At 62.3% G+C, this 24,171-nt stretch overlaps 1 protein-coding gene across 1 annotated transcript in view; it reads right to left on the reverse strand.

The window, feature by feature from the left end:
• Positions 1-12,282: 12,282 nt before the first annotated feature.
• The window catches only part of NAV1 (neuron navigator 1), a 56,876-nt gene continuing 44,987 nt past the window's right edge, over positions 12,283-24,171 (reverse strand). The window contains exons 9-32 of the mRNA XM_061362756.1: positions 23,200-23,893; positions 22,634-23,086; positions 22,385-22,426; positions 22,103-22,254; positions 21,331-21,501; positions 20,827-20,879; positions 20,645-20,668; positions 20,480-20,557; positions 19,929-20,012; positions 19,643-19,754; positions 19,396-19,517; positions 17,588-17,784; positions 17,351-17,513; positions 17,090-17,264; positions 16,805-16,902; positions 16,601-16,696; positions 16,290-16,449; positions 15,955-16,190; positions 15,712-15,866; positions 14,745-14,816; positions 14,294-14,490; positions 13,779-13,897; positions 13,404-13,601; positions 12,283-12,450 (exon numbers count right to left, since the gene is read on the reverse strand). Coding sequence (XP_061218740.1) covers positions 12,355-12,450; positions 13,404-13,601; positions 13,779-13,897; positions 14,294-14,490; positions 14,745-14,816; positions 15,712-15,866; positions 15,955-16,190; positions 16,290-16,449; positions 16,601-16,696; positions 16,805-16,902; positions 17,090-17,264; positions 17,351-17,513; positions 17,588-17,784; positions 19,396-19,517; positions 19,643-19,754; positions 19,929-20,012; positions 20,480-20,557; positions 20,645-20,668; positions 20,827-20,879; positions 21,331-21,501; positions 22,103-22,254; positions 22,385-22,426; positions 22,634-23,086; positions 23,200-23,893 — 3,947 coding nt within the window. The 3' untranslated portion in view covers positions 12,283-12,354. The remainder of the gene's footprint in view (positions 12,451-13,403; positions 13,602-13,778; positions 13,898-14,293; positions 14,491-14,744; positions 14,817-15,711; positions 15,867-15,954; positions 16,191-16,289; positions 16,450-16,600; positions 16,697-16,804; positions 16,903-17,089; positions 17,265-17,350; positions 17,514-17,587; positions 17,785-19,395; positions 19,518-19,642; positions 19,755-19,928; positions 20,013-20,479; positions 20,558-20,644; positions 20,669-20,826; positions 20,880-21,330; positions 21,502-22,102; positions 22,255-22,384; positions 22,427-22,633; positions 23,087-23,199; positions 23,894-24,171) is intronic.

Below are 24,171 nucleotides of genomic sequence, written 5' to 3' on the forward strand. Positions count from 1 at the left end.
CGGGATGCGGGGAGGAGGGTGAGGGGGGCCCGACCCGGCTCTCCCAGCCCATGGTGCTGGGTGCTGGGTGCTGACTTGCCCTGGGGAGACCCCGATCTGAAGCTTGTTAGCTAATGAGCTGCTGCCATGCTGGGCCGGGAGCAATGAGTTATTGCTCCTCTATGGGATGGCAAGACCAGGGTTGTGATGTCCATCAAGACAATGGGCTCTAAGTCATCCCACTGGGATGGAGCCATGGGGACACCCCAGCCACCCATCAGCATCAGCTTTGGGAGCTGACCCCAAAACCTGCCCCGCTTGGGTGGAAATCCCAAACTGGTCCCAAAGGGGAGACCCAAGGGGAGCCCCCCTCCTGCCTCAATGGGGGCATCCCAGGGACAAATAGGCGTTTTGGGGTACAGCGGAGCTATTTGGCAATGCCCCAGCAAGGTCTTGATGCCAGCAGCTATCCTGCCCCTGGGTAGCAGCACAAGGGCTGGTGGGGGAGATCCCATCTCTGCCAGACCCCCTGGCACGATGCCTGTGCACCCCAGTGCTCCCATTGTGTTGATACCAGCGTGTCCAGTGTCAGACATGGAGGGGATGTGCCAGGCTGGGGTTTGAGCTCGCAGCAGAGATGGGAGAGTCCAATTAAGGCAAAACCATGACTTGGCTCCTAATGGTCATTTAATTAGGAGAGAATTTCTGGCGAGGGAAGTGCCGAGGCACACAGAGAGCAAGGGATCAGGATGGGGGAGATGGGGACACTGCAGGGGCTCCGCAACAGCCCAGCCCAGCAAACCCCAGCCCCCTTCCCTCTCCTGCATTAATGGTGCCAGATCAGCAGCACCCAGCGCTGCCCACACCTCCCTGTCTGCTCATCCTGCCCCTCGCTCTTCAGGGATGGATGTTTGTACCAGCCTGGGAAATGGGAGCTGGAGGCAGCACAGACAAGGAGGGCGATGGAGCAAGGATGCTCCAGTAGCAGCAAGTGGCTGCTGAGACATCACCCACACAGGGACATGCTCCCTGTATGTACCCCAGTATGAGCAAGCACCACTGGCCAGACCCTGCTGCCCACTGAGGGAAACTGAGGCAGGGGACATGGGCAGCAGCATCTCCAAAGAGAAACCCCATGAGCAGGGATGAACTGCCCAAGCACAGAGGTGCACCACATCCTTCATCCCAGCTCAGAGCAGTGCCACGACCCTACCTGAGCTAATGGCACAGCCACCAGTGCCCTCTGGGCCCTGGGTGCTGCTCTCCCACCATCCCACCAGCTCCATCAGTGTCCCTGGAATGAGAGCAGAGCCCCCACCTCACTCTGCTCCTGCCTCCCATCACCAGCACCCGGCTCCTCTAATTAGAGATAATGATGTGCTGGGGCCTGATGCTCCCCTGGGAGGGGAGTGACTGGGGAGCACCAGGGCAGAGACTCACGCAGGTCCTGTAAGAATTCAATGAGCTGCCCAGCCAGCAGTGAGGGCATCTCCTGCACATCCCCATGGGGTCACATCCAGCATCCCCACCCTCGCCCCAAGCTGGGGGTCCATGATGAGCTCTGGCTTCACTGCACCGCATGCTGAGCTCTGGCTCCTCACCCTCAGCATGGAGGAAGGGGACTCAGCCCCGGGCTCCAAAGGGGGAACCTTGTGAAATGAAAGATCAGAAACTAAATGCAAGGAATGTTTCCAGGCTGATGCTTGCCTTTGCCAGGGGACCCTGTTGCAGCGGCTGCACTATTTACAGTCAGCCTGAGTTAAATCAGTATTAAAGGCAGCCTTCGCTCATCACTCGGGTACCAAATTAATGGCTTCTGATGCTTCCAAGGCAAAAAGCCCATCCTGCGAGGCTGCACTGGATGCACAAAGGCCAATGCATCCGCAGGGCTGGGATGCAACAAGCCAAGGAGGAGGTGATCCCATCCTGCTCTCCCTGCTCCCAAGCATCACCCCAGCAGCAAAGGGAGGATGGAAGGATGCTGGTGCTGCGACAGGCACTCCCCATTGAGCCAACCAGTGTTTGGGTGCCAGCAGCCAAGGGGCTGGTGAGCATCTTCCCCTTGCTCTCAGCTTCCTGCTCTCATCCAGTGCTGCTGCAGTGCTTTGCAGAGCCCACTGAAGGCAGCTGCCTTGGGAGTTATCCGGGAAGCAAAGGAGCGATCACACCAGGGTGCTCCTTACCCTGGAGCCCGGTGCTGGTCAGGGTCCCCCTCATGCCGGAGGGGCTGTGGTGGCACAAGCGTGGTCCCATGATGAGGAGGGGCCACATCACCCACATCCTTCCTACCCCTGGGGCTGTGGGCACCGCTCACCAGCAGCGCTTCATCCAGAGGGCTTCAGCACCCATGGAAACGGCATCTGGAGATGCTGCAGAACACAGTCCCCTGAGCAGCGGGGATGCAACCATCCCCATGGACACCAGAGCATCCCATGTGGAACCCCCAGGCCCACCGCAACCACAGCCAGCACCAACAGCACACCCGTGGTGCCAATGGCCAAAACACCCTCCCAGTAAAAGGGGGCATCCAGGATGCTGGGGCAGCCGTGCCCTGCTCCACCGACCAGAGCAGCACAGCTAAATAGGGCAACAGATGGTGATGGCTGAGTTATGCTGGCACTTCCAAGGCACCACGCGGCCAAGAGCACCCGAGTGCTGCCCGCAGGGTGGGCACTGCCCTGCCTGCAGTGCTGCCCGCACAGCCCAGTGACTGCTCCCAGTCGATACTGGGGGGGAGAAGCAGCAGCCAACGAGCTCCTGGGGAAGAGCCAGAAGCTGCTCCAGGAGAGAGCGGATCGATCCGAGACGGAGGCTGGGAGGGCACAGTCCTGAGCTCAACCTGCACGAGCAGACGTGAGCCAGGAGGTGCCAGCTCCAGGCGGGTGCTGCAGCCCCCAGTGAGATCTCCCAAGCACCCAGCCAAGCACAGGGAGGTGATGGGCTGGTGATGGAAATGCAGCCAACACCAGTGATGCTCAGCCTTCAGTACCTTCCCTACCAGAAGGGCTCAGCACTGGGACCAGCTGCCCCTGGGAGTGATGCTGGGGGCTGATTGCCCAGCTCCAAGACACAGAGAGCCTGGGGTGCAGAGCGTGGTCCTATGTCCCCAGGGCCATCAACGCTGGTGGCATCTGGAGTGAGAAAGCAGATGGAGGCACAATGACGATGGCATCGATGGGGACAATGGACCATGCACAGGCTTTCACTGTGATGCTTCCCATCATCAAGGCTGGGACACCAGGAAGTGACTCCCATGGATAAACCTTGCACAGATGGAGAAAAGCCACCGCAGGAGTGGGAGCCCAGCTGCGCCCATTGCACAAGCACAGGGTGACAAGCACAGCAGCACGTGCTTGTGCAGCCAGGAAAGGCTTATTCCAGCCCTGGAATAGCGCAGGGATCCGCAAAGCACTGCAGCACCCACTGCCGGAACAGCATCAGCAGTCATGGTCCGACCCCCCCATGGGGGTCCCAGGGCCAGGCCCACACAATGGGGGTCTTTGAGAAGGCAGCAGCAGAGCCTGGCCCCGGCACAGCGCGGTCACTGCGGCACAAGGCAGCGGCACAGGGCTTGTGTTTGGGCACTGAGTGACTGCCTCTTCCCAGGCTTTGGTCCCAAGAGAACACTGCCTAAATCCCCTGGGAGCAGAGTGAGACAGCGTCAGAGCCCTGCAGGGCATCCCTGTGCATGCAAGTCCATGCATGGAACTGAAATATGGGTTTGTTTTCCCCCTGGAACCCTCTGCTCAAAGCTGATGGGAGCAGTGATGCTGCCTCAGGGATCCCCAGTGCTGGCAGCCCTTGGTCCCATTGTGTCCCAGAGTCAGACTGGTTTGTGTTGGAAAGAAACCCAGACCTCCTCCAGCTCCAACCCCTGCCACGGGCAGGGACCCCTTCCACTGGAGCAGCTTGCTCCAAGCCCCTGTGTCCAACCTGGCCTTGAGCACTGCCAGGGATGGGGCAGCCACAGCTTCTCTGGGCACCCTGTGCCAGCGCCTCAGCACCCTCACAGGGAAGAGCTTCTGCCTAAGAGCTCAGCTCAGTCTCCCCTCGGGCAGGTTCAAGCCATTCCCCTTGGCCTGTCCCTACATCCCTTGTCCCAGGCCCCTCTCCAGGTTTCCTGCAGCCCCTTTAGGCACTGGAGCTGCTCTAAGGTCTCCCCTTCAGGAGCCTTCTCTTCTCCAGGCTGCCCCAGCCCAGCTCTCTCAGCCTGGCTCCAGAGCAGAGCTGCTCCAGCCCTCGCAGCATCTCCATGGCCTCCTCTGGTCTCACTCCAACAGCTCCCTAGAGTTCAGCAGAGGGGCAGGATCCCCTCCCTGCCCTGTGCTCACACAGTCACACAGCTGCCTGTGCTGGAGGAGCAGGGTGTGCGTCCAGAGCCCAGCACAGCCACACACAGCACCGGGGCCAGCTGCAGTTCCCCCTTCCCAAGCCCCAAAGCCCCAGCACAGGGGCTGCAGCATGAGCAGAACAGGGAGCAGAACAGGGAGCATCCAACCCCATGGTCCAACCAGCAGCAGAATCCAGGGGAGCCACGATTCCTCCTCCAGGCACCGGAGCAGATGAAGCATCTGGGGAGCAATGGAGCGGGTGGCCCCAGGGGACACTGGGATCCTGCATCCCAGGGCTGGCAGAGACGAGCCAACACCATTCCTGACTGTAGGGTTATACCGGTATGGAGCATCTCAGATTCCAGCCACACGCTGCCTAATTTACAGTTTAATTAATAAATGGGGAATTATGCAGAGTTTATCCAATACTTTTGGACGCGTGATGTTATCAAAATCCCATTACTGACGAAGGAAGGCATGAAGAGCAGAATTAGCCCTGGCATCTGCAACACTTCAGTCGATGTGATAACACAATTATTGGGGCTAATAATCAAAGCTCGCTTTGGGGAACGCAGGCTCCGGGAGGAGCTGAGCTGAGGGCAGCTGCAGCCGGTGCAGGGATGAGCTGGATGCAGCCAAGGGCACAAGCACTGTCAGGCTGCACTTAGCAGTGGGTCTGGGCACTGGCACAGGCAGGCGCCGGTGGGGAGCAGAGCCAGGCCCAGTGCTGAGTCCCTACCAAGAAGCAAGAGAAAACCAGGAGGTTTGAAGAGCAGCAGGCACTGGGTCCTGTCTCTGTGCCTTGGGCATCGATCCTGCTGGAGGGCATCACGGCCGCTGCTCACAGCTCTCCTGCGCAGCCCGGAGAAGGAGAAACTCAAGTCATCATTAGGAGCTGCAGTCATCCGGCTCCCAGAGCTGGGGCTTTGCCAAAACCACCGGGAGCTGGAGGAAGAGCTCCCACCCCTCGGGGCGAGCTGGTGTCCTGCCTTGCTTCAGTGGCCTTTAGCTCAAGCCCAGTGTCTGTCTCCAGGGCTCATGGAACAGGAGGCAGATCCCCTGGGAGCACCCAGCAGCAAATGCTGCCGCTGCGCCATCCCACCGGGCACAGCTTCGTGCCAGCAGCCTGCAATCCCCCTCCCCTACCATATAGGTAAGGATATATACATCTATATATGAGGTTATATACAACTATACATAAGGATATATAAGGATCTACGTGGATACGTTCCTATGTCCTCCCTCCTCCCATGCCTTGGGGTGCACCAGGCGCTGTGCAGCAGAGGGGTGCAGAGCTGGGGCTGCCACTGGCAATGCAGTGCAGCTGATGCTGGCTCAGTGCAGCTGATGCTCAGTGCTACTGCTACCTCCAGGATAACAGGCAGCGAGGGATGTGTCCTTGCCCTGCAGAATCAGGGGCACCGGGGCTCTGGGACAGCTCCTGGCAAACAGGGCACTAGTGCTCAGCACGGGGGGGCTGGGGGAGCCAGGGTCAGTAATGGGATAAGATCAGACCTGGTTCTGAGCTTCACCCAGATACGAGGAGAGGACAAGGCATTGCCCCAAGAGAGCTTTGGGACTGGCTGGCGGGGGGGCAGTGAGCCGTTTTGCTGTGTTGTGCTCTTCCTGAGCAGCACAATTGACATCCCACTGCCACTGCTGGCCCCGATGACCTTGGGTGCATCCCTGCTGCCCCACTCCAGAGCACACAGACCACACAAGCCGCGCTTCTTCCCACCAAAACCCTGCATCCTAATGCACCCAGAGGCGCAGAGCAGCAGCGACCCCGAGGGTGCCCGGCAGCCCCCAGCAGCATGCGACCAGGCGCTGCAGCAGCGAGCAGTAATGCAGCAGTAATGCAGCAAGCAGGAGATGCTCTGCATGGTGTGCACCAGTGACACTGCTGCAGCAGCACCTCAGTGTGCGCTAGATGGGAGAGTCCTCACGCCAGGACTGAAGTTTTTGCTGCAGCAGAGGAGCAGGAGGGGAGTCCTTCAGCTCCCTGATGCTGCCACGGCGCAGGGGGACTTTGCTGCAGGACACCCTGCAGTGGGTAGCATCCCACAGTGGGGGACACGCTGCGGTAGGTGACACCCTGCCATAGGTGACATCCCACACTGCCCCAGGTGACATCCCACACTGCCCCAGCCACGATCAGAGGGAGGACAGGAGAGCTCTGGGGCACACACGGAGCCACCGGCACAGTTGGGGTCCCCCCTTCCTCATGCCACAGTCACCTTGCAGCATGGCCTGGCCCCTGCGCAGGCTGCAGAGCTCTGTCGGGACCACTCCTCAGGAGGAGGCTGCAGGGGAGCAGCAAAGTGCTGGGCACCCCGAGGCTGCTGCACCCCGACGCTGACACCCGGCGCTGGGGTGACCCCCCCGCCGCACACCGCTGCACCCCGACGGCTCGCAGCAAGCACAGGAAGGGATGGAGGATCCCGGAGCTGCTGCAGCCTCGGCGGGGAGATTGAGCCCGGAGCAGGGACAGCCCGGAGCTGGCTCCCGGCCAGGCCGCTACGGCGGAGCCGCTGGTGCAGAGCAGAGCGCCCGGCCCGAGCCGCTGCCGGGGGCACCGAGCCGCGTTCCCCGCCCCGCACCGGGGACAGCCCCGCGCCCCCGACACCCCCAGGGCAGCACCCCAAGGGCAACGCGTTCGGCTCGGGCGCACGCAGGGGTGCGGAGCTGGAGCATCCAGCCGGCGGCTCGGCTCTGCACCCCGGAGGAATCCCCGCACCCAGGGGGGGTCAACACCCGTGGAGTCCCCCGCAAGGGCCCTGCACCCGCCTCCATCCCCACCGGCTCCGTCCCCGCTGCCTTCGGGGCGCAGCACCCCACGGGCAGCCCCAGGACTCGCGTCCCGGGAGCGGACGCCGCGGGAAGCGCCGGTGCCCGCCCCGCTCCTGGCACCGGGACACGGCGGGGAGGTCGCTGCCAACCGAGCGAACCCCGGCTCAGTCGCGACCATCGCGACCATCGCACCCCGGGACCGGCGCCGTCCCGCAGAGTCCGCACCGCTGCGGCAGCGAGAGAAAGTTCGGCGGGAGTGCGGGCGGGCACTTACCGGGAGGTGCGGGGCGCGATGCGGTGCGGGCAGTGCGGTACGCGCGGTGCGGGGCGCGATGCGGTGCGGAGCGAGGCGGTCGGAGCGGAGCGGGCAGGGCGGGGAGCGACGCGGGGCGGGGCGGGCGGTGCTGGCGGTCGCTACGATGCGGTCGGTGCTGGCGGTGCGGTCGTTGCGGGGCGGCGGGACCAGCGCGGCGCTGCGGCAGCCCCGGCCCCTCCGGGCTCGCGTGCGGCGGCTCCGCGTAGCTCCGCCCCCCCCCGCCACGAGGCCCCGCCCTCCGCGGTGTCCTCGGACCGGTCACTCGGTACCGATCGCCCGGACGCTTCCACGGGTGTCCAGAGGAGGCCACGGAGATGCTGCGAGGGCTGGAGCAGCTCTGCTCTGGAGCCAGGCTGAGAGAGCTGGGCTGGGGCAGCCTGGAGAAGAGAAGGCTCCTGAAGGGGAGACCTGAGAGCAGCTCCAGTGCCTAAAGGGGCTGCAGGAAACCTGGAGAGGGGCTTGGGACAAGGGCCTGTAGGGACAGGGCAAGGGGAATGGCTTGAACCTGCCCGAGGGGAGACTGAGCTGAGCTCTTAGGCAGAAGCTCTTCCCTGTGAGGGTGCTGAGGCGCTGGCACAGGGTGCCCAGAGAAGCTGTGGCTGCCCCATCCCTGGCAGTGCTCAAGGCCAGGTTGGACACAGGGGCTTGGAGCAAGCTGCTCCAGTGGAAGGGGTCCCTGCATGTGGCAGGGTTGGAGCTGGAAGAGCTTTGAGGTCCCTTCCAACCCAAACCAGGCTGTGGGTCTATGAAAAAGGGCTGCACTTCCCTGGGAAGGGAGGTGTTGGCAAAAGGCTGTGGGTCACCTTGGGAGCTGTTGCTGTACCTAGGCTGGGTGCTGTAGCCAGGCGCTGTACCCAAGGGATGCTGTGCCTGATGGCCTGGGGTGCCCAGCCGGTGCGGGTGCACACGGTGTGGGAACAGCAGGTCCTGGTGCTGTACATACATAGTAGCTGTACCCATCGTGTCTGGTGCTGTGGCGTCCCTGTGCCCTTCCTCATCCCTCCCAGACCCACGCCACAGAGACACCCATGAGTGCAGGGCCATGGAATGAGCATGCACAACATATCCCTGGGAACGAGGAGCCGTGGGTCCCCAGAACCAGTCCCGTGCTCCCGGTTCGGGGTTGCACTCACGGAACTCACCGTTGAACAGGAGCTCGGAGCCGATGGGAAGTGCCCTCTCCTGGCCCTGCATGCGCCACTGCAGCTTGTTACAGCTCAACACCATCCCGTGAGGAACTCGTAACTCCTGCAGCATCTGTCCCCGCTCCAGCATCACTCTTGGCAGTGGAAAACACCTCCGAGCCACCCTGGGAGAACGGGATCTCCCTTCCCTCCGCTGCTGTTGGCAGCCCCATCCTCCCCTCATGTCCTGCTGTGGGGCAGAGCACCCTATCCCTGCTCTAGGAACAGCCTCACATCCATCCCCCTGCGCTGGAGGTGGCATCCATCACTGTGGCATCAAAGAGGAGGTGAGGACCCGCCCTGGCAAGGTGAAAGGGTCCCACTCACCCTCTGCACACTCAGGCACAACCTGCCCCCCAGAGGGACCCCCAGCTTTCATCATCTCCCAGATCCACCAGGATCTCCAACCAGGAGCATCTCTGCATCCCCCAGACCCAATAGGAGCACAGAGAAGGGTTCCCCATCCCAAACCCACTCCCAGCATCTCACGAAAGAGCCACGATTTCCACCCAGGAGCATTTCCAAGCCCCGCTCCTGGATTTTGGAGGCCAGCGGTGACTGCACAGGCACAACCATCCCATCCCTCCCCACACAGGGCTAGGCCGGACACAGGACCAGGAGCCAGGTGGAACAGGAGACAACTTTATTGAATCCAATGGTGTTAGACAGACGACTGAGAAGAGACATGCCAGTTGGTGCGGGCAGCGTGGGCAGCAGGAGCTGACTTGGTGCAGGGCTGGATTTGTTGCTGTCTTTCGGAATAGCCTCAAAGCCTTTTCCTGGCTTCCTTTTAGACTTCTTTGAGAGGTTCTTGGAATGAAAAAGGAGCGGTGGGTAAGAGTCCAGATGGTGTTTGTTCCCTATGATTGTTCCCGCAGCTATGTACAACGTGGGGTCGGGTCTCAACGTCAGGTAGAAAATGGAGCGAGTTTACAAACGTGGAGGATGCGAGGGGGAAAGCAAAGACAGGCGAGAGCAGTAGAAATCTGGACCCAAATCTTAAAGAGAAATTTAAAAAGTGCTATAAAACCCCTGGGCAGGAACACCATGCAGTTAGGAAACACAAACCCCAGTCAGTTACACAGATCATCTAAAACAGGAATTTGTCCTTTTCCTCTTTTATTTAATTAAAAAAAGGCTGTTTGTTTTTAATAGAAAAAAGCTAAAATTGTAAGGTTCGGGCCACCGGGCAGCAGCAACTCGAGGGGGCAGAGGGTGAGGTGCTGGCATCTCCCTGCTCCAGCCCCTCGGGATGGCTCCTGGTGCACCCAGGGGCCATGGGCACCTTTGGAGGTGGCAGCACCCTCGGGGGCAGCAGGCACCATTGGGAGCGATGGGCGCCCTTGGGCACGTTGGGTACCCCATGGGCAGCAGGCACCTTGGGGGGTGACTGGCTCCTATGGGGGTGACAGGCACCCCTGGGGACAACAGGCACCTTTGGGGCTGGCAGGGGGATGAGTTGGTGCAACCCTTGGATGTGTCCCCCTGCGGACAGAGGGGCTCAGCCCATAGAGGGGGCAGCACCAAGGGATGCTCATTCCCCAATTGCTGCACCAGGGAACACAGGGTGAAGCAGGGGGAACCCATTGGGGCACAATGGCATCGCCCTCACCCTTCCCTGCCCCTTGGGGACTGCTCCTGTGCCACGGCCCCTGGGAAGGATGGAGCAAACCTGCAGGAATGGGGCTGGGGGACATCCAGCAGCGCAGCCCCAAGTGAGCCAGTGATGGGGACAGTTTGGTCCATGTGGTTGTGGCTTTTCGGAGGTGTCAGGAAATAAAGTGGGGCTCTCCCCTGATGGGACCCTCAGGGCACAGCACTGCCCAAGCATGGGGCAGCCCCAAAGGCTTTTCTGCCCCATTCAAAGGCTTTCCATGCCCCCGAGGAGGGCGAGAGGGGCTGGAGGGGAGAGCCAGGTCCTCAGCGCCAGCCTCGAGCGACTGCTGAGCCGGTGCCTCGTACAATCAGAACAGAAGTGAGCACAGCACAGTTATCACAGAGTACAAAACTGAAACCAAACCAAACCAAACCAGAGGAGGAGAAGAGGCGCAGGGCCGGGCCCCACTAGCTCACACAGGGCTTCTGACTCCAGACCTATTTACAGCGAGTCCTTAGCCCACAGCGGCAACACAAGAGAAGGCGACCAGAGAGCCCAAGCGTCCAAGCCAGCGTGGGGAGGACCCCCCCATGTGCAAGGGGAGGCTGCCGGGCAGACAAGTGAGCACCACGGGGCGCATGGCGAGGCGCCCCGGCCGAGAGCACCAAGGGCAGAGGTGGCAGCTGCCACCGGCAGCAAGGCTGGGCCGTGGAGGAGATGCTGGGGTTCAGATGGGGTCCAAGGGGGAGGCTGAGGCTGCCCCGTGCCCAGGGCACAGGGACAGGATGGGCTTGGAGAGCCAGCCCTGGGGTCACCTCTCCCCAAAAGGCTCTGCAGGGTGCGGGAGCCCAGCTGGGCAGCAGCAGAGAGGAGCAGGGGGGTGCAGAGGTGAACTGGGCTCAGGGATGGAGGTGCTGGCGCAGCAGAGCATCCACTAGAGAGGCGAGCATTGGGTGCTGAAGGCAGCAGCTCCAGCTTAGCCATGCTCAGGCCAGTGCCAGCACCCCTGTCCCATCCCAGCCAAGCCATCTTTGGGGACAGCCATAGGGCACTGCAGCCGGGGCAGGCTGCAACAGCACCAGCCTGAAGCCCTTGTGCCCCCCTCCTGCATGGCCGGAGATTAAGGCACCACGGCAGCACCGGGGCTGATCCCCTCCGTGCCAGGCGCCTCCTGTGACACTGCACAGCAGGGCCAAGAGGACACGTGGCATCCCCGGAGCATAGCATGGGGCACAGCGAGAGCCATGGGGAGCTGGGGACACAAGGGGGACACCAGCCTAGCAGCACCATGGGGACAGCAGCCAGGTTGTGCCCCCAATGCCTGCCCAGCGAGGGGACAGCAGCACCCGCTCCATGGCCCAGGTCCCTTGGGGATGGGATGCCCATGGGACCCTGGCCTAGTGGGAGACCCCATCCCCAGGGCCAGACCCTGCCTTGTGCTTTTGGGGAGTGGGAGGCACCAGGCGAGGGGCTGCTGCGGAAGCATCCCACTGCCCATGGCTGCCATGTCCCATCTCAGCCAAGCTGTGAGGCCCCGGGAGGTGGGTTCAGGGACTGGAGATTGTCCAGTGAGCACCAGTTTTGTGACAGAGGTGGTTTGAGTAGTGGAACCGGTAGCTGGAAAGGAATCCAAAGGGCAAGGGAGCTGCTTACAGGGAAGCGATGGGCACTGAGCCACAGGCTCCAGGCCCGGAGAGCAAAGAACCAGAACAAAAAAAGGGACCAAAGCAAAGTCTGGACTCGGCCAAAGGAAGATGGGATGGGGGGGGGCACACCAAATAAAATAACCAGGGATTATTGGGCTGTCCTGGCCGCGGCGGCGCCATGGGGGGGGTGAAACAGGGCACGGATGCGGCGCCTGCCCTCGGGTACCCAGGGCTGGGTGGAGGGAGCAGGAGCCCCCCCCTCCTGTCCTGTGGCCGCACGCTGCCCTGCGCCCCAGCTGCAGCTCCCGCGGGGGGCCTGCCCCACACGGAGCCCTCCCTGCGGCTCCCGGCCCCAGAGCCGAGAGCAGGCAAGAGACAGAACAAACCCAACGGGAAACCAGGATCCTCCTGCCCCCGGGCCGGCAGCGGGGATGCTCCCCCGAGCACCAGCCCCGCGCTCCCGCACACCAAAGGGAAGGGGGAGCAGCCCGGAGGGAGCGGGGTCCCGGCCTCACAGAGTCGACTGCAGGTCGGGGTCCACCATGGTCTCGCGGTCTGGAGACTCGATGTAGTTGGCGGCTTCCTGGAGCTTCAGCAGCATGGCCATCTGCGGGGACAGGAGCACGGCACCGGGGGGGCAAGGTCAGCCCTAGGGAAGCCCCTTGCCCCACTGTGCAAAGCAGCCACCCCAAGATGTGACTTCGGAGGTGATGGAAAGCCCGGAGATGATGCAAAATCCCTCCCTGACACCAGGATCTGGCCTTGGGCGCAGCCAGGATGCTCGAGGCAGCATGGGGAGAAAGGCCCTGGTGCATCTGCTGGCATCACATCCTTCTCTGGAGACATTCAAAACCCGCCTGGACACGTTCCTGTGTAACCTTATCTAGGTGTTCCTGCTCCGGCAGGGGGATTGGACTGGATGAGCTTTTGAGGTCCCTTCCAATCTCTAACATACTGTGATACTGTGATCACGGGCAGCAGCATCATGGGGTGACACAGGTGGGCCAGCCCCAGTCTGTGCATGTGGACACGACGCCTGATGGAGCACGATGCTGTGCCCATTCACTGGCACACCACAATGCGCCTCGGTGCGCTGCGTGCCTCCATCCCATCAGGCACCCATTGCCTCTCACAGGAGTGCAGAACGTTCCTGTATCCCCAGATCAGGCTTTTTACACTGAAATATAACTGGCAAAGTGGAATTCCACCCTGCTCTCCCCTCTCCACCAGCGCACGCTGCAGTGCCCGGTGCAGCAGGGCTCTACCATAGAATGGTTGAGTATGAAGGGACCTTAAAGCTCCTCCAGCTCCAACCCCTGCCACGGGCAGGGACCCCTTCCACTGGAGCAGCTTGCTCCAAGCCCCTGTGTCCAACCTGGCCTTGAGCACTGCCAGGGATGGGGCAGCCACAGCTTCTCTGGGCACGCTGTGCCAGCGCCTCAGCACCCTCACAGGGAAGAGCTTCTGCCTTAGATCCAAGCTGAACTTGCCCTGTTTCAGTGTGAACCCATCACCCCTTGTGCTACCCCTACAGCCCCTGATGAACAGAACCAAGCGTACCAGAGGGTCCGAGTCCAGGGAGCTGGGCGTCGTGTCCTTGACAGTGCGCTCCTCGGGAGGGGAAGCGGTGCTGTGGGGCCCGATGGTGGGGGGGGGCAGGTGGTACAGCTTGGACTGGTCCTGCTGCGCTGACGGCCAGGGCAGGGTGTCCCGCACCCACTCCACGGGGTCCTCCCAGGCTGCCTTCTGCCCATGGACCTGCAGGCAGGGAGCACGTGGCACCTCAACCCCCCTCCAAGACAATGCCCTGCTGCAGGCACAGGGCAGGGGCTGACAGAGATCCCACCTCTGCCCTAAATCCCAGTGCCTCCTCTCCCTGCACCATCACCATGGCCCCCAGCACATCTCATCTGCATCCCCACGTGCTCTGAGTACCTTGAGCCCATCTTTTGCTCCCTCCTGCAGGTAAGGGATGATGGAGTTGTTCCACAGGTCGATGAACCAGGTCCGGAAATCCTCAATTCCAATGGGGCACGATAGGAAGAAGCAGGGACCTACAGGGAAAATGTGACCTGGGTCTCCTGCTCCAGCCACTGACACCAAGCCTGGCTGCACAGGGTGCCCTGGGGCTCCATCACCTCCTGGAAGCCACATCTGGGCAGCATCTGCCTCACACACAAGCAAGCTCCAAGGCAAGTTATGGGGCTGCCAAGTTCAATCTACCCCCTAAAAGCACAGTGAAGCAACGGGCTCCTCTGTGCCCAAGGAAAGGTGCTGGTACAGCAGGAGCCATGGGTTCCCATGGGGCAAGGGAGCAAATCCCACCCAGGGAAGAGCGTGCATCACCCACCGGCTGCAGGTGATGTGGGACTGGGGATAGGGGAAGGTTTTGCCCCAGCCCCTGGGGCTCCCAGCAGTGCAGAGCAGGGCAGGAGGTGGCAGGGCCGTACCGATGAGGAAGTCAGAGGTGCTGTGTTTCTCCAGGAAGGTGTGCAAGTGGTACCAGAGCTTGGGCACCCAGTCCAGCACGCGCAGCAGCTCCTCCTTGTTGGCGTTGACATCCGTGTCCGACTCCAGCAGCTTCCGCCGCAGGTAGCGCACCAGGAAGCCGTTGGCCGGCTCCACGTTGTTGGAGAAGGTCAGCATCCTATGGGAAAGAGCCGGGTATTCAGGGCTGGGTGTCCACTGCTGCCGCCCTGCTCCCCAGCACCCTCAGGGGACCTCCAGCACCCCCATGCTGCATGTGCCCATGGCTGGAATGGCAGGGCCAGACCTGCAGCTCGGTCCTCATCAGGGTATCCGCTCACAAGACGTGTCCCCAGGGCTACCCAGGGGCAGGAGTTGTGGCCTCTGCCCTCCCCAGCCCCACAGGGATGGTCCCCGGGGATGTACGATTCCTACCTGAAGCTGAGATGGAGGCCATGGTTTGGAGTCATCTTCACAGGCTGGTTGGTGGTCCCAATAATGTAGGGGCTGAGGGAGTGACAGAGAGAGACAGGACCCATGAGGAAAAGCCCCCAGCATCACCCCACCTGTGGCAGGGTTGAACCAAGCCCTGCAGCCAAGGCAGCCTCATCTCCATGGTCCAGGTTTCTTCCTGAGAGCAGCAGGCACCACGTACATGCCCAGGAGACTGTGTCAGAGTGGGATGCAGCAGGATGCAGGGGTGCAGCGGGATGAAGCAGGGTGCAAGGATGTAATGGGACGCTGCAGCATGCAGGAATGCAGTGGTATACAGCAGGATGCAGTGGTATGCAGCAGGATGCAGGGGTGCAGTGGGATGCAACAGGATGCAGGGGTGCAGTGGGATGTCGCAGGATGCAGGGGTGCAGTGGGATGCAGTGGGATGCAGCAGGATGCAGGGGTGCAGTGGGATGTCACAGGATGCAGGGATGTAATGGGATGCAGCAGTGCACTGGGGTGCAGCAGGATGCAGGGGTGCAGCGGGATGCAACAGGATGCAGGGGTGCAGTGGGATGCAACAGGATGCAGGGATGCACTAGGATGCAACAGGATGCAGGGGTGCAGTGGGATGCAGCAGGATGCAGGGGTGCAGTGGGATGCAACAGGATGCAGTGGTGCTGTGGGATGTCACAGGATGCAGGGGTGCAGTAGGATGCAACAGGATGCAGGGGTGCAGTGGGATGCAGCAGGATGCAGGGGTGCAGTGGGATGCAGCAGGATGCAGGGGTGCACTGGGATGCACCAGGATGCAGGGGTGCAGTGGGATGCAGCAGGATGCAGGGATGCCCTGGGATGCAATGGGATGCAGGGGTGCAGTGGGATGCAGCAGGATGCAGGGATGCCCTGGGATGCAATGGGATGCAGGGGTGTAGTGGAATGCAGCAGGATGCAGGGGGGCTCTCACCATTTGTGGTACTTGCAGGTGAGCGCACCATTGACGAGCTCACTGATGGAGCCCGCCTCACTGAGGTCATCCAGGAGGATCACCAGCGGCACATCCGCTGTGCCCGTCTCCCGGTCGATCTGGTTGGCCAGGTTGGAGAGGTACAGCTGCAGGTCCTGCAACAAGCGGGCTGGGTGTCACACGTGGGGCCGCGGCACGGGCTCAGGGACCGCAGCACCAGCCCTGCCTGCTGCATGCCCTCACCTTGCAGGACTGCTGGTGCATGTTGAAGGTGCTGACGATGCCCTCGGTGACGTCCCGCCCCGAGCGCTCCACCAGGTACTCGGCCAGGCGGTTGGTCAGGTAGGTCTTGCCGGTGCCGCTGGGGCCCGAGAGGATGAGCCGGCGGTGCTTCAGCAGGAGGCTGATGTAATGCTGCATCATGGGCTTGGGGATGAGCGTCTCGAACACCAGGCTGTCCACACACTTCTCCTTCAAGCCTGCAGGCAGGGAGGGGGTTGAGGGTCCTGCTTGCACCCCACAGCACCGCAAGGCAGAGGGAAGATGGGACAGGGATGGACACTCTCCATCATACTGACCCTTGAGCGTCACCACGATGCTGGTCAGGCCCCGGCGGCACAGCGGCAGCTCTGGTGGCTCCGTGTCCAGCACCCGCTTGATGTGGCTGATGCTGTACCCATAGACAGACTCGGTGCTGAGCCCCAGCGTGGAAGCAGGATCCATCTTGGTGATGTAATCCTACATGGACAAGGACAGGGCTGTCAGGGAGCAAGTGATGCTCAAGCAGCTCCAGGAGACCCTGGTAAAGACCTGGGCCAGGGAGCATCAGGCATGGTGGAGCAGTGTAAAAGGATGGCTCACAAAAGAGGGGTCCTCATCATGCTCCTACCTTGAAGACCTGGCAGACAGCCTCATCCAGCATCTTCCAATCCACCTTCCCGCTCACCTTGGTCCAACCCAGGAAGAACTCCTGCTGCTTGAGGTCCTAGGAGCCAAGAGCGTGGTGTGTGGGCTTGGAGCACCACATCCAGCCCCGGAGAGGCATTTCTGCCCCTTGTCCGTGGCCACGGCTCCCCACAGAGCCCACACGTACCCCCTTGATGATGTGCTGGGGTGGCATGCGCACCACGATCCGCAGCATCAGCTCGTCCTTCTGGGTGCCGGCGCTGACGGCATCCATGGGGGACACATCTGGGGACAGAGCAGTGAGCGCTGGTGGGGAGACCCCCGCCACCCTGCCCAGCTCAGCCAAACCCTGCTGCAGCTGACTGCGGTGCATGCATGGCTCCATCCTCCTCTGGGAGAGCAGCAGCACATTCCCACCCATCCACACGTCTCGGTGGCCTCCCCTGGCTGCCACCAGCTCCGTCCCCATTACCTGAGTCCCCCGGGCTGGGGCTGAAGGCATGGCCAAGGGTGAGCCCCAGGGAACGCCGCGGTGAGGAGGAGGCCGATGAGCTCGTGACATGGCCAGGAACGGAGCCTGGCACCGCCGAGGGCCCCGGAGCCACTTTGAGCCGGTCGTTCTCAGCCTTTAGGAGATCCACCTCCAGCTGGGGAGAAGCGGGGTGAGGAGCAGCATCCCGGGACACACACGGGGGGGCTGCAGCCACCCCGGGCATCCCTGCGGTCTCCTCACCTGCATGTTGTGCATGGTCTCCCGGAGCTGCTCCAGCTGATGGGCTGAGTTGAGGGCTTCCAGGCGGATGTCCGTCAGCTTCATCTCCTTCTCCCACAGCTCCGACCGCAGCTCCGACACCTCCTTCTTCTCGGGCTCACCCTCCCCATGGGCCTGGAAGAGCCTGGACCAAGAGAGAACACAGAGTGGTGCACAGGTCCAGGGCAGGAGCCTGCAGCCCCACATACCCCCACATACTCCGTCGTGTCGATGCCCACGGAGGAGGATGTGGAGGATTTGATGGAGGGCGAGGCGGTCTCCGTGGAGCCATGCTGCAGCTTGGGGGAGGAGGGGGCCGACGAGTCCGGCGTGGCGATCTCCTCGATGTCGGAGTAGGACGAGGCTGATTTTGGTCCCTTCTTGATGCTGAAGGCTTTGTTGAAGGAGCTGCGCAGCTATGGGAGATGAAAACGCTTTTGTTAGAGACAGCCCCACAGCGCAGCTTTGCGAGTCCTGCCCTGGAACCCCCACCTGCTCAGCACCCATAGACAGTCTGAACTGGGACCAGTAACCCCACATCCATCACCGAGCAGCACTGTGCCCTGTCCCTGACCTGGGGAAGGTACTGGCCTAACCCTGCTCTGCTGGCAGAGCTGATGGACCGGGGTGCACCTCAGCTTGTGCAATGTTCCAGCCCCACAGAGTGGGGCCCATGTCCTGCTCAGGCTCCCCTCAGCCCTGCTCCCCACCATCAGGGTGTTCAGGCACTGCACCAGCACCCTGGTCCCTCAGGAAGGGCCAGCTCCATCCTCACATCCACACAACCATCCCAGCGTTTATAGGGACACCCCCTGCACCAGCAGCTGCAGAGCTGGGGTCCTGGTGCAAGGGGACAATTTCAGCCCCACATCCCCCCATCTACCCTCAGGGTCCCTCTGGAAGCACAGAGGGGCAGCCAGCCCTCCCCGAGATGTCCCTGGGGTGCTGGCCGGGCATGCAGCATGCACAGAGCACACAGAGCACAGGGGTGAGCAGCACACCGAGGGCAGGAGGGTGATGGATGCTGCACAGGGGCCTGAGGGAGAGCAGCAGGATGGGCACCCTGGGCTCACACCGTGCCCCCCGGAGGGCCAGGGTCTGCTCCGAGGGGAGGAAGAGGGGGTGAGAACAGTCAGGATGTGGCCCGGTTCCCACAGGCACCAGGCAGGCTGCTCTAGGGGGTGCCCAAAAGCAAAAGCGATGCGTTTCAGAGTGAAAACACAAAACCAGACGGGTGCCAGGCTGTGCTGATGGCAGAACTGGGGAGCACTGGGACCCACATGGGTCCCCCAGTGAGGATAACACCACTTGGTGCCAGACCAGGCCAGCCCTGGCAATGCAGAGATGGGCAGCGCCACAGGCAGGATCCCAAAAGATCCAGCTCCAGGGAGTCGGCAGCGTGCCTGCCCTCCCCAGGCAAGAAGGGGACTGTCCCCATAATGGAACCCATCCCCATCCCAGCCCCAAAGGAAGCAGCCAAGGTGCAGCTGGGTCCCGGGGTAGCCCATGCAGGGGTCAGAGCCAGTGGGATGGATGGGATGCGCGGTGTCAATGAGCACCGTCCCGAGGGATGGAGGTGGCCCTGGCCGGGCACAGTGGGCGGTGGAGGGGACGGTGCAGGACTTACCTCGTACACCTGGAAAAAAAGGGTTGAGGTCAGCATAGGGGGAGAGAAACAGAACAAAGCGAGACTTAATCACACGTCCAGCTCGGAGCTGCCTGGTGTGGGGACGGGGCTGCCAGGCCCCCAATAGCCGGAGCCTGCATGGGCACAAGGGGGGACATGTGGGAAAGACCAAGGGAGCAGGCATGCGGGGCTGGAGAACTCCCGAGGGGCTGGGGAAGTCCTGGCCAACACAAGACACAGATCCACGGTGGCAACACGCTCCTCACCATCACTGTCCCCATGGGACAGAGGGGACCAACATCACAACGCCAAGATAGCCAAGAGCAGCCAGTTTGTGGGGCTGACCCCAACCAGACCCTGCCAAGCGCCATCCCTCCCAGCAGCGCCCCATCCAACCCACCCAGCTCTTCTTCTTCTTCTTCTTGGCGTCGGCGTCCTTGCTGCTGCCGATGCTGGAGTGGCTGGTGATGCTGTTGAGGCTGGAGATGCTGTCAGAGGAGTTCTGCCGCTTGATACGCAGCTCTGTGGCCAGCAAGAGAAGCAGGAGAGATGGGGACAGGAGCTATCAGCAAACTGCATCTGCACCCTGCTCCCCGTGCCCCTTCCCTTCTCCCACCCAAACACCTTGTGAGCTCTCAGAGCCTTACCTTTGGGGGTGACATCAGTGCCATTCAGGGCACCCTGGATCACCGCCTGGGCCTCCGAGTTCTTCTTCTTCAGGAAGTCAATGGTCTCCCGCAGGTCCAGCAGCTCCGTGTCCTGGGGGAGCAGACAGGAGCCATGGAGCACATCCCAGCCACGCAGCACCCACACCAAGGTGCTGGGCAGTGCTGCACAAGGTCCATCCATCATCCAGCATCTCCCAGCCCCACGCGCACCCTCCAGCACCACCATTGCCTACCGATGCCCATGGGGCACCCCAACAGCACCCACCTTCTCCTCAGCGGTCTCAGCCAGGTGCCGCAGGCGGGATGTCATGCTCACCAGGCTCTGCTCAAAAGCTGCTACCAGGTTGGCCTGGGAGAAGGGGAGAGCAAGGGGTGAGCAGTGATGCCTGGTACAGGGGTGACCGCGGCCGTGGCCAGCAGGGATGCAGTGCGCTGGGCCTTGCGGTGGGGACTCATAGCAGCCTTCCAGTATCTGAAGGGAGCATATAGGGATGCTGGGGATGGACTCTTCATTAGGGACTGCAGTGACAGGACAAGGGGTGATGGGTTAAAACTGAAACAGGGGAAGTTTAGATTGGATCTAAGGAGGAAGTTCTTTCCTGTGAGGGTGGTGAGGCACTGGAATGGGTTGCCCAGGGAGGTTGGGAATGCTCCATCCCTGGCAGTGTTCAAGGCCAGGTTGGACAGAGCCTTGGGTGCCATGGTTTAGTGTGAGGTGTCCCTGCCCATGGCGGGGGGTTGGAACTGGATGATCTTAAGGTCCTTTCCAACCCTGACTATTCTATGATTCTATGACTCTATGATTCTATGACTCACGTTGGCCGAGAGCTGGGACGTCAGCGTGGCCACCTTCTCCTGCGAGGACTCCAGCTCGCGGCGCAGCTTGCGGATTTGCTGTGGGGAAACAGAGCGCAGGGGGGTGAGGACCCCAGCGCTGCCCCTCTCGCCCTGCGGCGGGCACGGAGCGCAGCGCGGGCTCACCTCGGACTGCATCTTCTCCTCAGCCTGGCAGCGTGAGAGCAGAGAGAGACAGAGGCAGGCAGTCAGAGGGCAGGAGGCACGCACAGGCTGGGCGCGAAGCAGAGGCATGCACAGAGCCCCCCCACTGCCCGCCCCGGGCCCCCCCAGCCATGCACGAAGCGCAGCGCAGAGGTGGCTCTTACAGAGGAGTAGGTGGAGGACGCGCTGGAGGCCAGGGACAGCACCGATCCGTGAACTGCAACAGAACAAAACCCGGGTCAGTGTGGCCCTGGCCAGCGGCGTCCCGGGGCTGCGGGTGCAGGACACAGCAGGGTGCAGGGGATGGAGCTCCTGGTGCAGGGGGGGACTGCAGGGGGCAGAGGGTGGGATGTGGGAGGGCAGCAGCTCGGCACTGCCCGTGCTGGTGTGCAGAGCATCCTCCTCCTGCGCGCTCCTCTCTCGCTGCTTCGGTACCCACCGCCCCATTGCCACAAGAGCCGGTGCCAACACAGGGACACCAGGCACCCACAGGGGTCAGGTGCCAGTGCAGGGTCCACCAGGCTGCTGTCCCCTACACTGAGGACAGGATGCACCAACCCACCCGAGATTGCTCCAGCAGCACCAGGAGGAAGGGACACGGGTGCGGGGAGCCCCAGCATCACCCCAGGAGGCCCCTCTGCCTTAGGCAGGGTGCAGCTCACTCTCACCATCGTCCACAGGGTCCCGGAAGGAGCCCGAGCGGATCATGCCCTTGGGCTTGTCAGCCAGGGAGAGGGTGCTGCCCATCTGGGATGTGCTGTACAGCTCGAAGGTGGAGTCGTGGGTAGGGATGCTGTTGGAGCGGGTGATCCGCGGGGTTGCGGTGGCAGTGGGGCTCACTGCAAGGAGAAGGTGGGGAGAGGCAGGGTCAGAGTCGCACCAGGAACCTGGGCCTGGGATGGGAAGCAAGGGCTGGGAGCAATCCAGGAGAGCTGGGATGCAGAGAGGAAGCAGGGATTGCTGTCCCAAAGCAGGGAAGGGCTGGGGGAAAGCTAAAACACAGATTTACACTGGGAAGAACTGGCCACCAGCACCAAGGGCTGAGAAACAAATCCATCGCCCCAGGGCAAAGCAGGCACCACCATGCTGGAGCCCATCACCTGCACATGCAAGGGGGCAGCACCTCATCACACCACAACCCCAAGCCTGGACCCCAAAAACCCTCGTGGAACATACAGGTCCTGGCAGGAGCAGGGCAGGGCTCACCCCCTGCCCTGCTGGGCACCCCCAGAGAAGCTGGGAGCTGTGGCCACATCCCTTAGGGTACAGGAGATGCCCTGAAGCAGAGGTGATGGACATCCCTGGCCCCAACCCAGCACCTCAGTGAGCTGGAAGCACCAGGCACTGGGTGTTAGGGCTGCTGTCGAGGAGAAAAGCAGCACCCATCAGCCAGTCCCACATGGGGCGATGGGGACCGGGGGACATGGGGAGGGCACTGACCGATGCTGGTGAGCGGCCCCTTCCCAACCAGCGCCATGGGGAGGGATGGGGGCGAGGGCAGCTCCTGCTGATCGTCTGCCTCGGGCAGCCCGCTGCTGATGGCATGGGAATGGCGCCGCTCCTTGGCCTCCTCCTGGGAGTGGAGCTGGTACCTGCGGAGTGGAGCCATGGTGAGGGGGGACCAGCACTGCCCTGGCTCCTCCCCGCTGCAGTGCAGCCCCCCTTGAAACCTCCACATGGGCCCTCCCCAGCAGCACCCACAAGTGATTGCGGCTCTTTTACCTCAACCCTTTCTTGGGCAGCGTGTTCCTGTCGCGGTTGGCACTGGAAGGGAAGGAAAGAGCAGTGACATCCCTGTGCAGACAAGGCAAGGTGCCACGGCAGGGCTGAGCTGCGGGGACAGGGAGCTGCTCCCCAGCAATGAGACAAGGAAAAGCCTCCGGAGCAGGCAGAGGTCATGGCAGGATGGCAGCGAGGGACCCGAGCCCACAGAGGTGCCCTGGCAGCCCCATGGCCTCCCTGCATCCCTACCTGTCCAGATGTGCGAGGCGGGGGCTCCCGCTCCAGCCCAGCTCTCCTGCCTCTTCCTCCTCCTCCGTGCTGGCAGGGGGAGCGGCAGCAGGGGCTGGGGTGGTGGTGCTGCCCCCGGAGAAGGCACTGGGCAGGCTCATGGGCATCTGCAGGGATTCCATGCTGCGGTGCAGGCTGGAGAGCTTGGGGTACATCCTGCCCTCCTTGGGGACGCTGAAGCCACCCATGAGCTCCAGGCCCTGGGAGAAGCTGGCCGAGTTGATGTTGAGGATGGGGGCAGGACTGGGGCTGAAGCAGGGCGCAAGGTGCCCGCTGCCCGGGTGCAGGTCCTGCAGCTTGGCCGAGTGTGGCGGCGGCGGCAGCTCGCTGGAGGAAGGCAAGTCCAGGCTGTTGGAGTTGACCTTGTCCAGGTTGGCCAACGAGGGAGGCTTCACGTAGGTCTTGGCAGCCGCTCTGGAGGGGGAAAACGGGCGAGGGAGCGGGTGAGGCTGTGGTGCTGGGCATGGATGAGCATTGGGCACAGCCATGCCAAGCACAGGCTGCCCTTAGCGGTGCCAGGGTCATACCTGAGAGGTGTGGGGGGCAGCTCGGCCACCTTGGCCGCGGGTGGGAGGTTGCCCTGTGCTTTCGGGGTGCTCTCAGGGGAGCCAACGCTCTTCAGGGTCCCGCACTCGGAGTCAAGCGCCACTGCCTTGGCCTTGGCCTTCTCCTTCTCACGGTCCGTCTGGTTCACGGGTGCTGGGGTGCCCCGGCCGGTGCCGACCTTGGACGGCTCCTTGAGCCGTGACACTGAGATGCTGCCCTGCTTGGTGCTCAGCAGGCTGGGATCGATGCTGCTGCTGACCGGGCGGTTGGCACCACGACCCCCGGTCACGCTCATGGAGCTGGACTTGGCCGGCCGGGGCAGGCTGCGGTACTGGATGTTGGACCGAGCGCCCGGGGCCAGGAAGCCGGGCTCGGCTGCGTTGGAGACATCCAGGCTTGTTTTCCTCCCGCTGACCGGCTTCACGGGGATGCTGGAGCTCTTCTGGATCTTGCCGAGCGTGGCCGAGCCCCCAGCCTGCATGACGGTGGCCGTGCCAGTGGCAGGAGCTGGTTTCTTGTAGCCAAAGGAGCTGGAGGCCGAGGGGCGCGTGAGACCCGAGGGTGGTTTCTTGGCATCAGCAGCGCGGTCACGGCCGGCATCAGAGGAGGAACGCTGCAGGCCTGTGCTCTTCACAGACAGCTTGCTCTTGTCTGTGGCTTTGGTCTCAGGCTTGCCTGCTGGGGACAAAAGGACACGTTAGCATCTTAGAGACCTCTGGGAGTGAAATCACAGTATCACAGTATGTTAGAGATTGGAAGGGACCTCAAAAGCTCATCTAGTAAAATCCCCCTGCTGGAGCAGGAACACCTAGATAAGGTTACACAGGAACGTGTCCAGGCGGGTTTTGAATGTCTCCAGAGAAGGAGACTAATGGGACAGTAGCATCAGTGATGATAGAGAAGGGATGTGCCACCAACCCAGGAGTCAGGGCAGAAGCAAACCCAGGCCACCC

The sequence above is a fragment of the Neopsephotus bourkii genome, unplaced genomic scaffold, assembly GCF_033783945.1.
Source record: "Neopsephotus bourkii isolate Nb327-2 ecotype Australia unplaced genomic scaffold, CSIRO-AGI_Nbou_v1 NB_1139, whole genome shotgun sequence".
Taxonomy (NCBI): Eukaryota; Metazoa; Chordata; class Aves; order Psittaciformes; family Psittacidae; genus Neopsephotus; species Neopsephotus bourkii.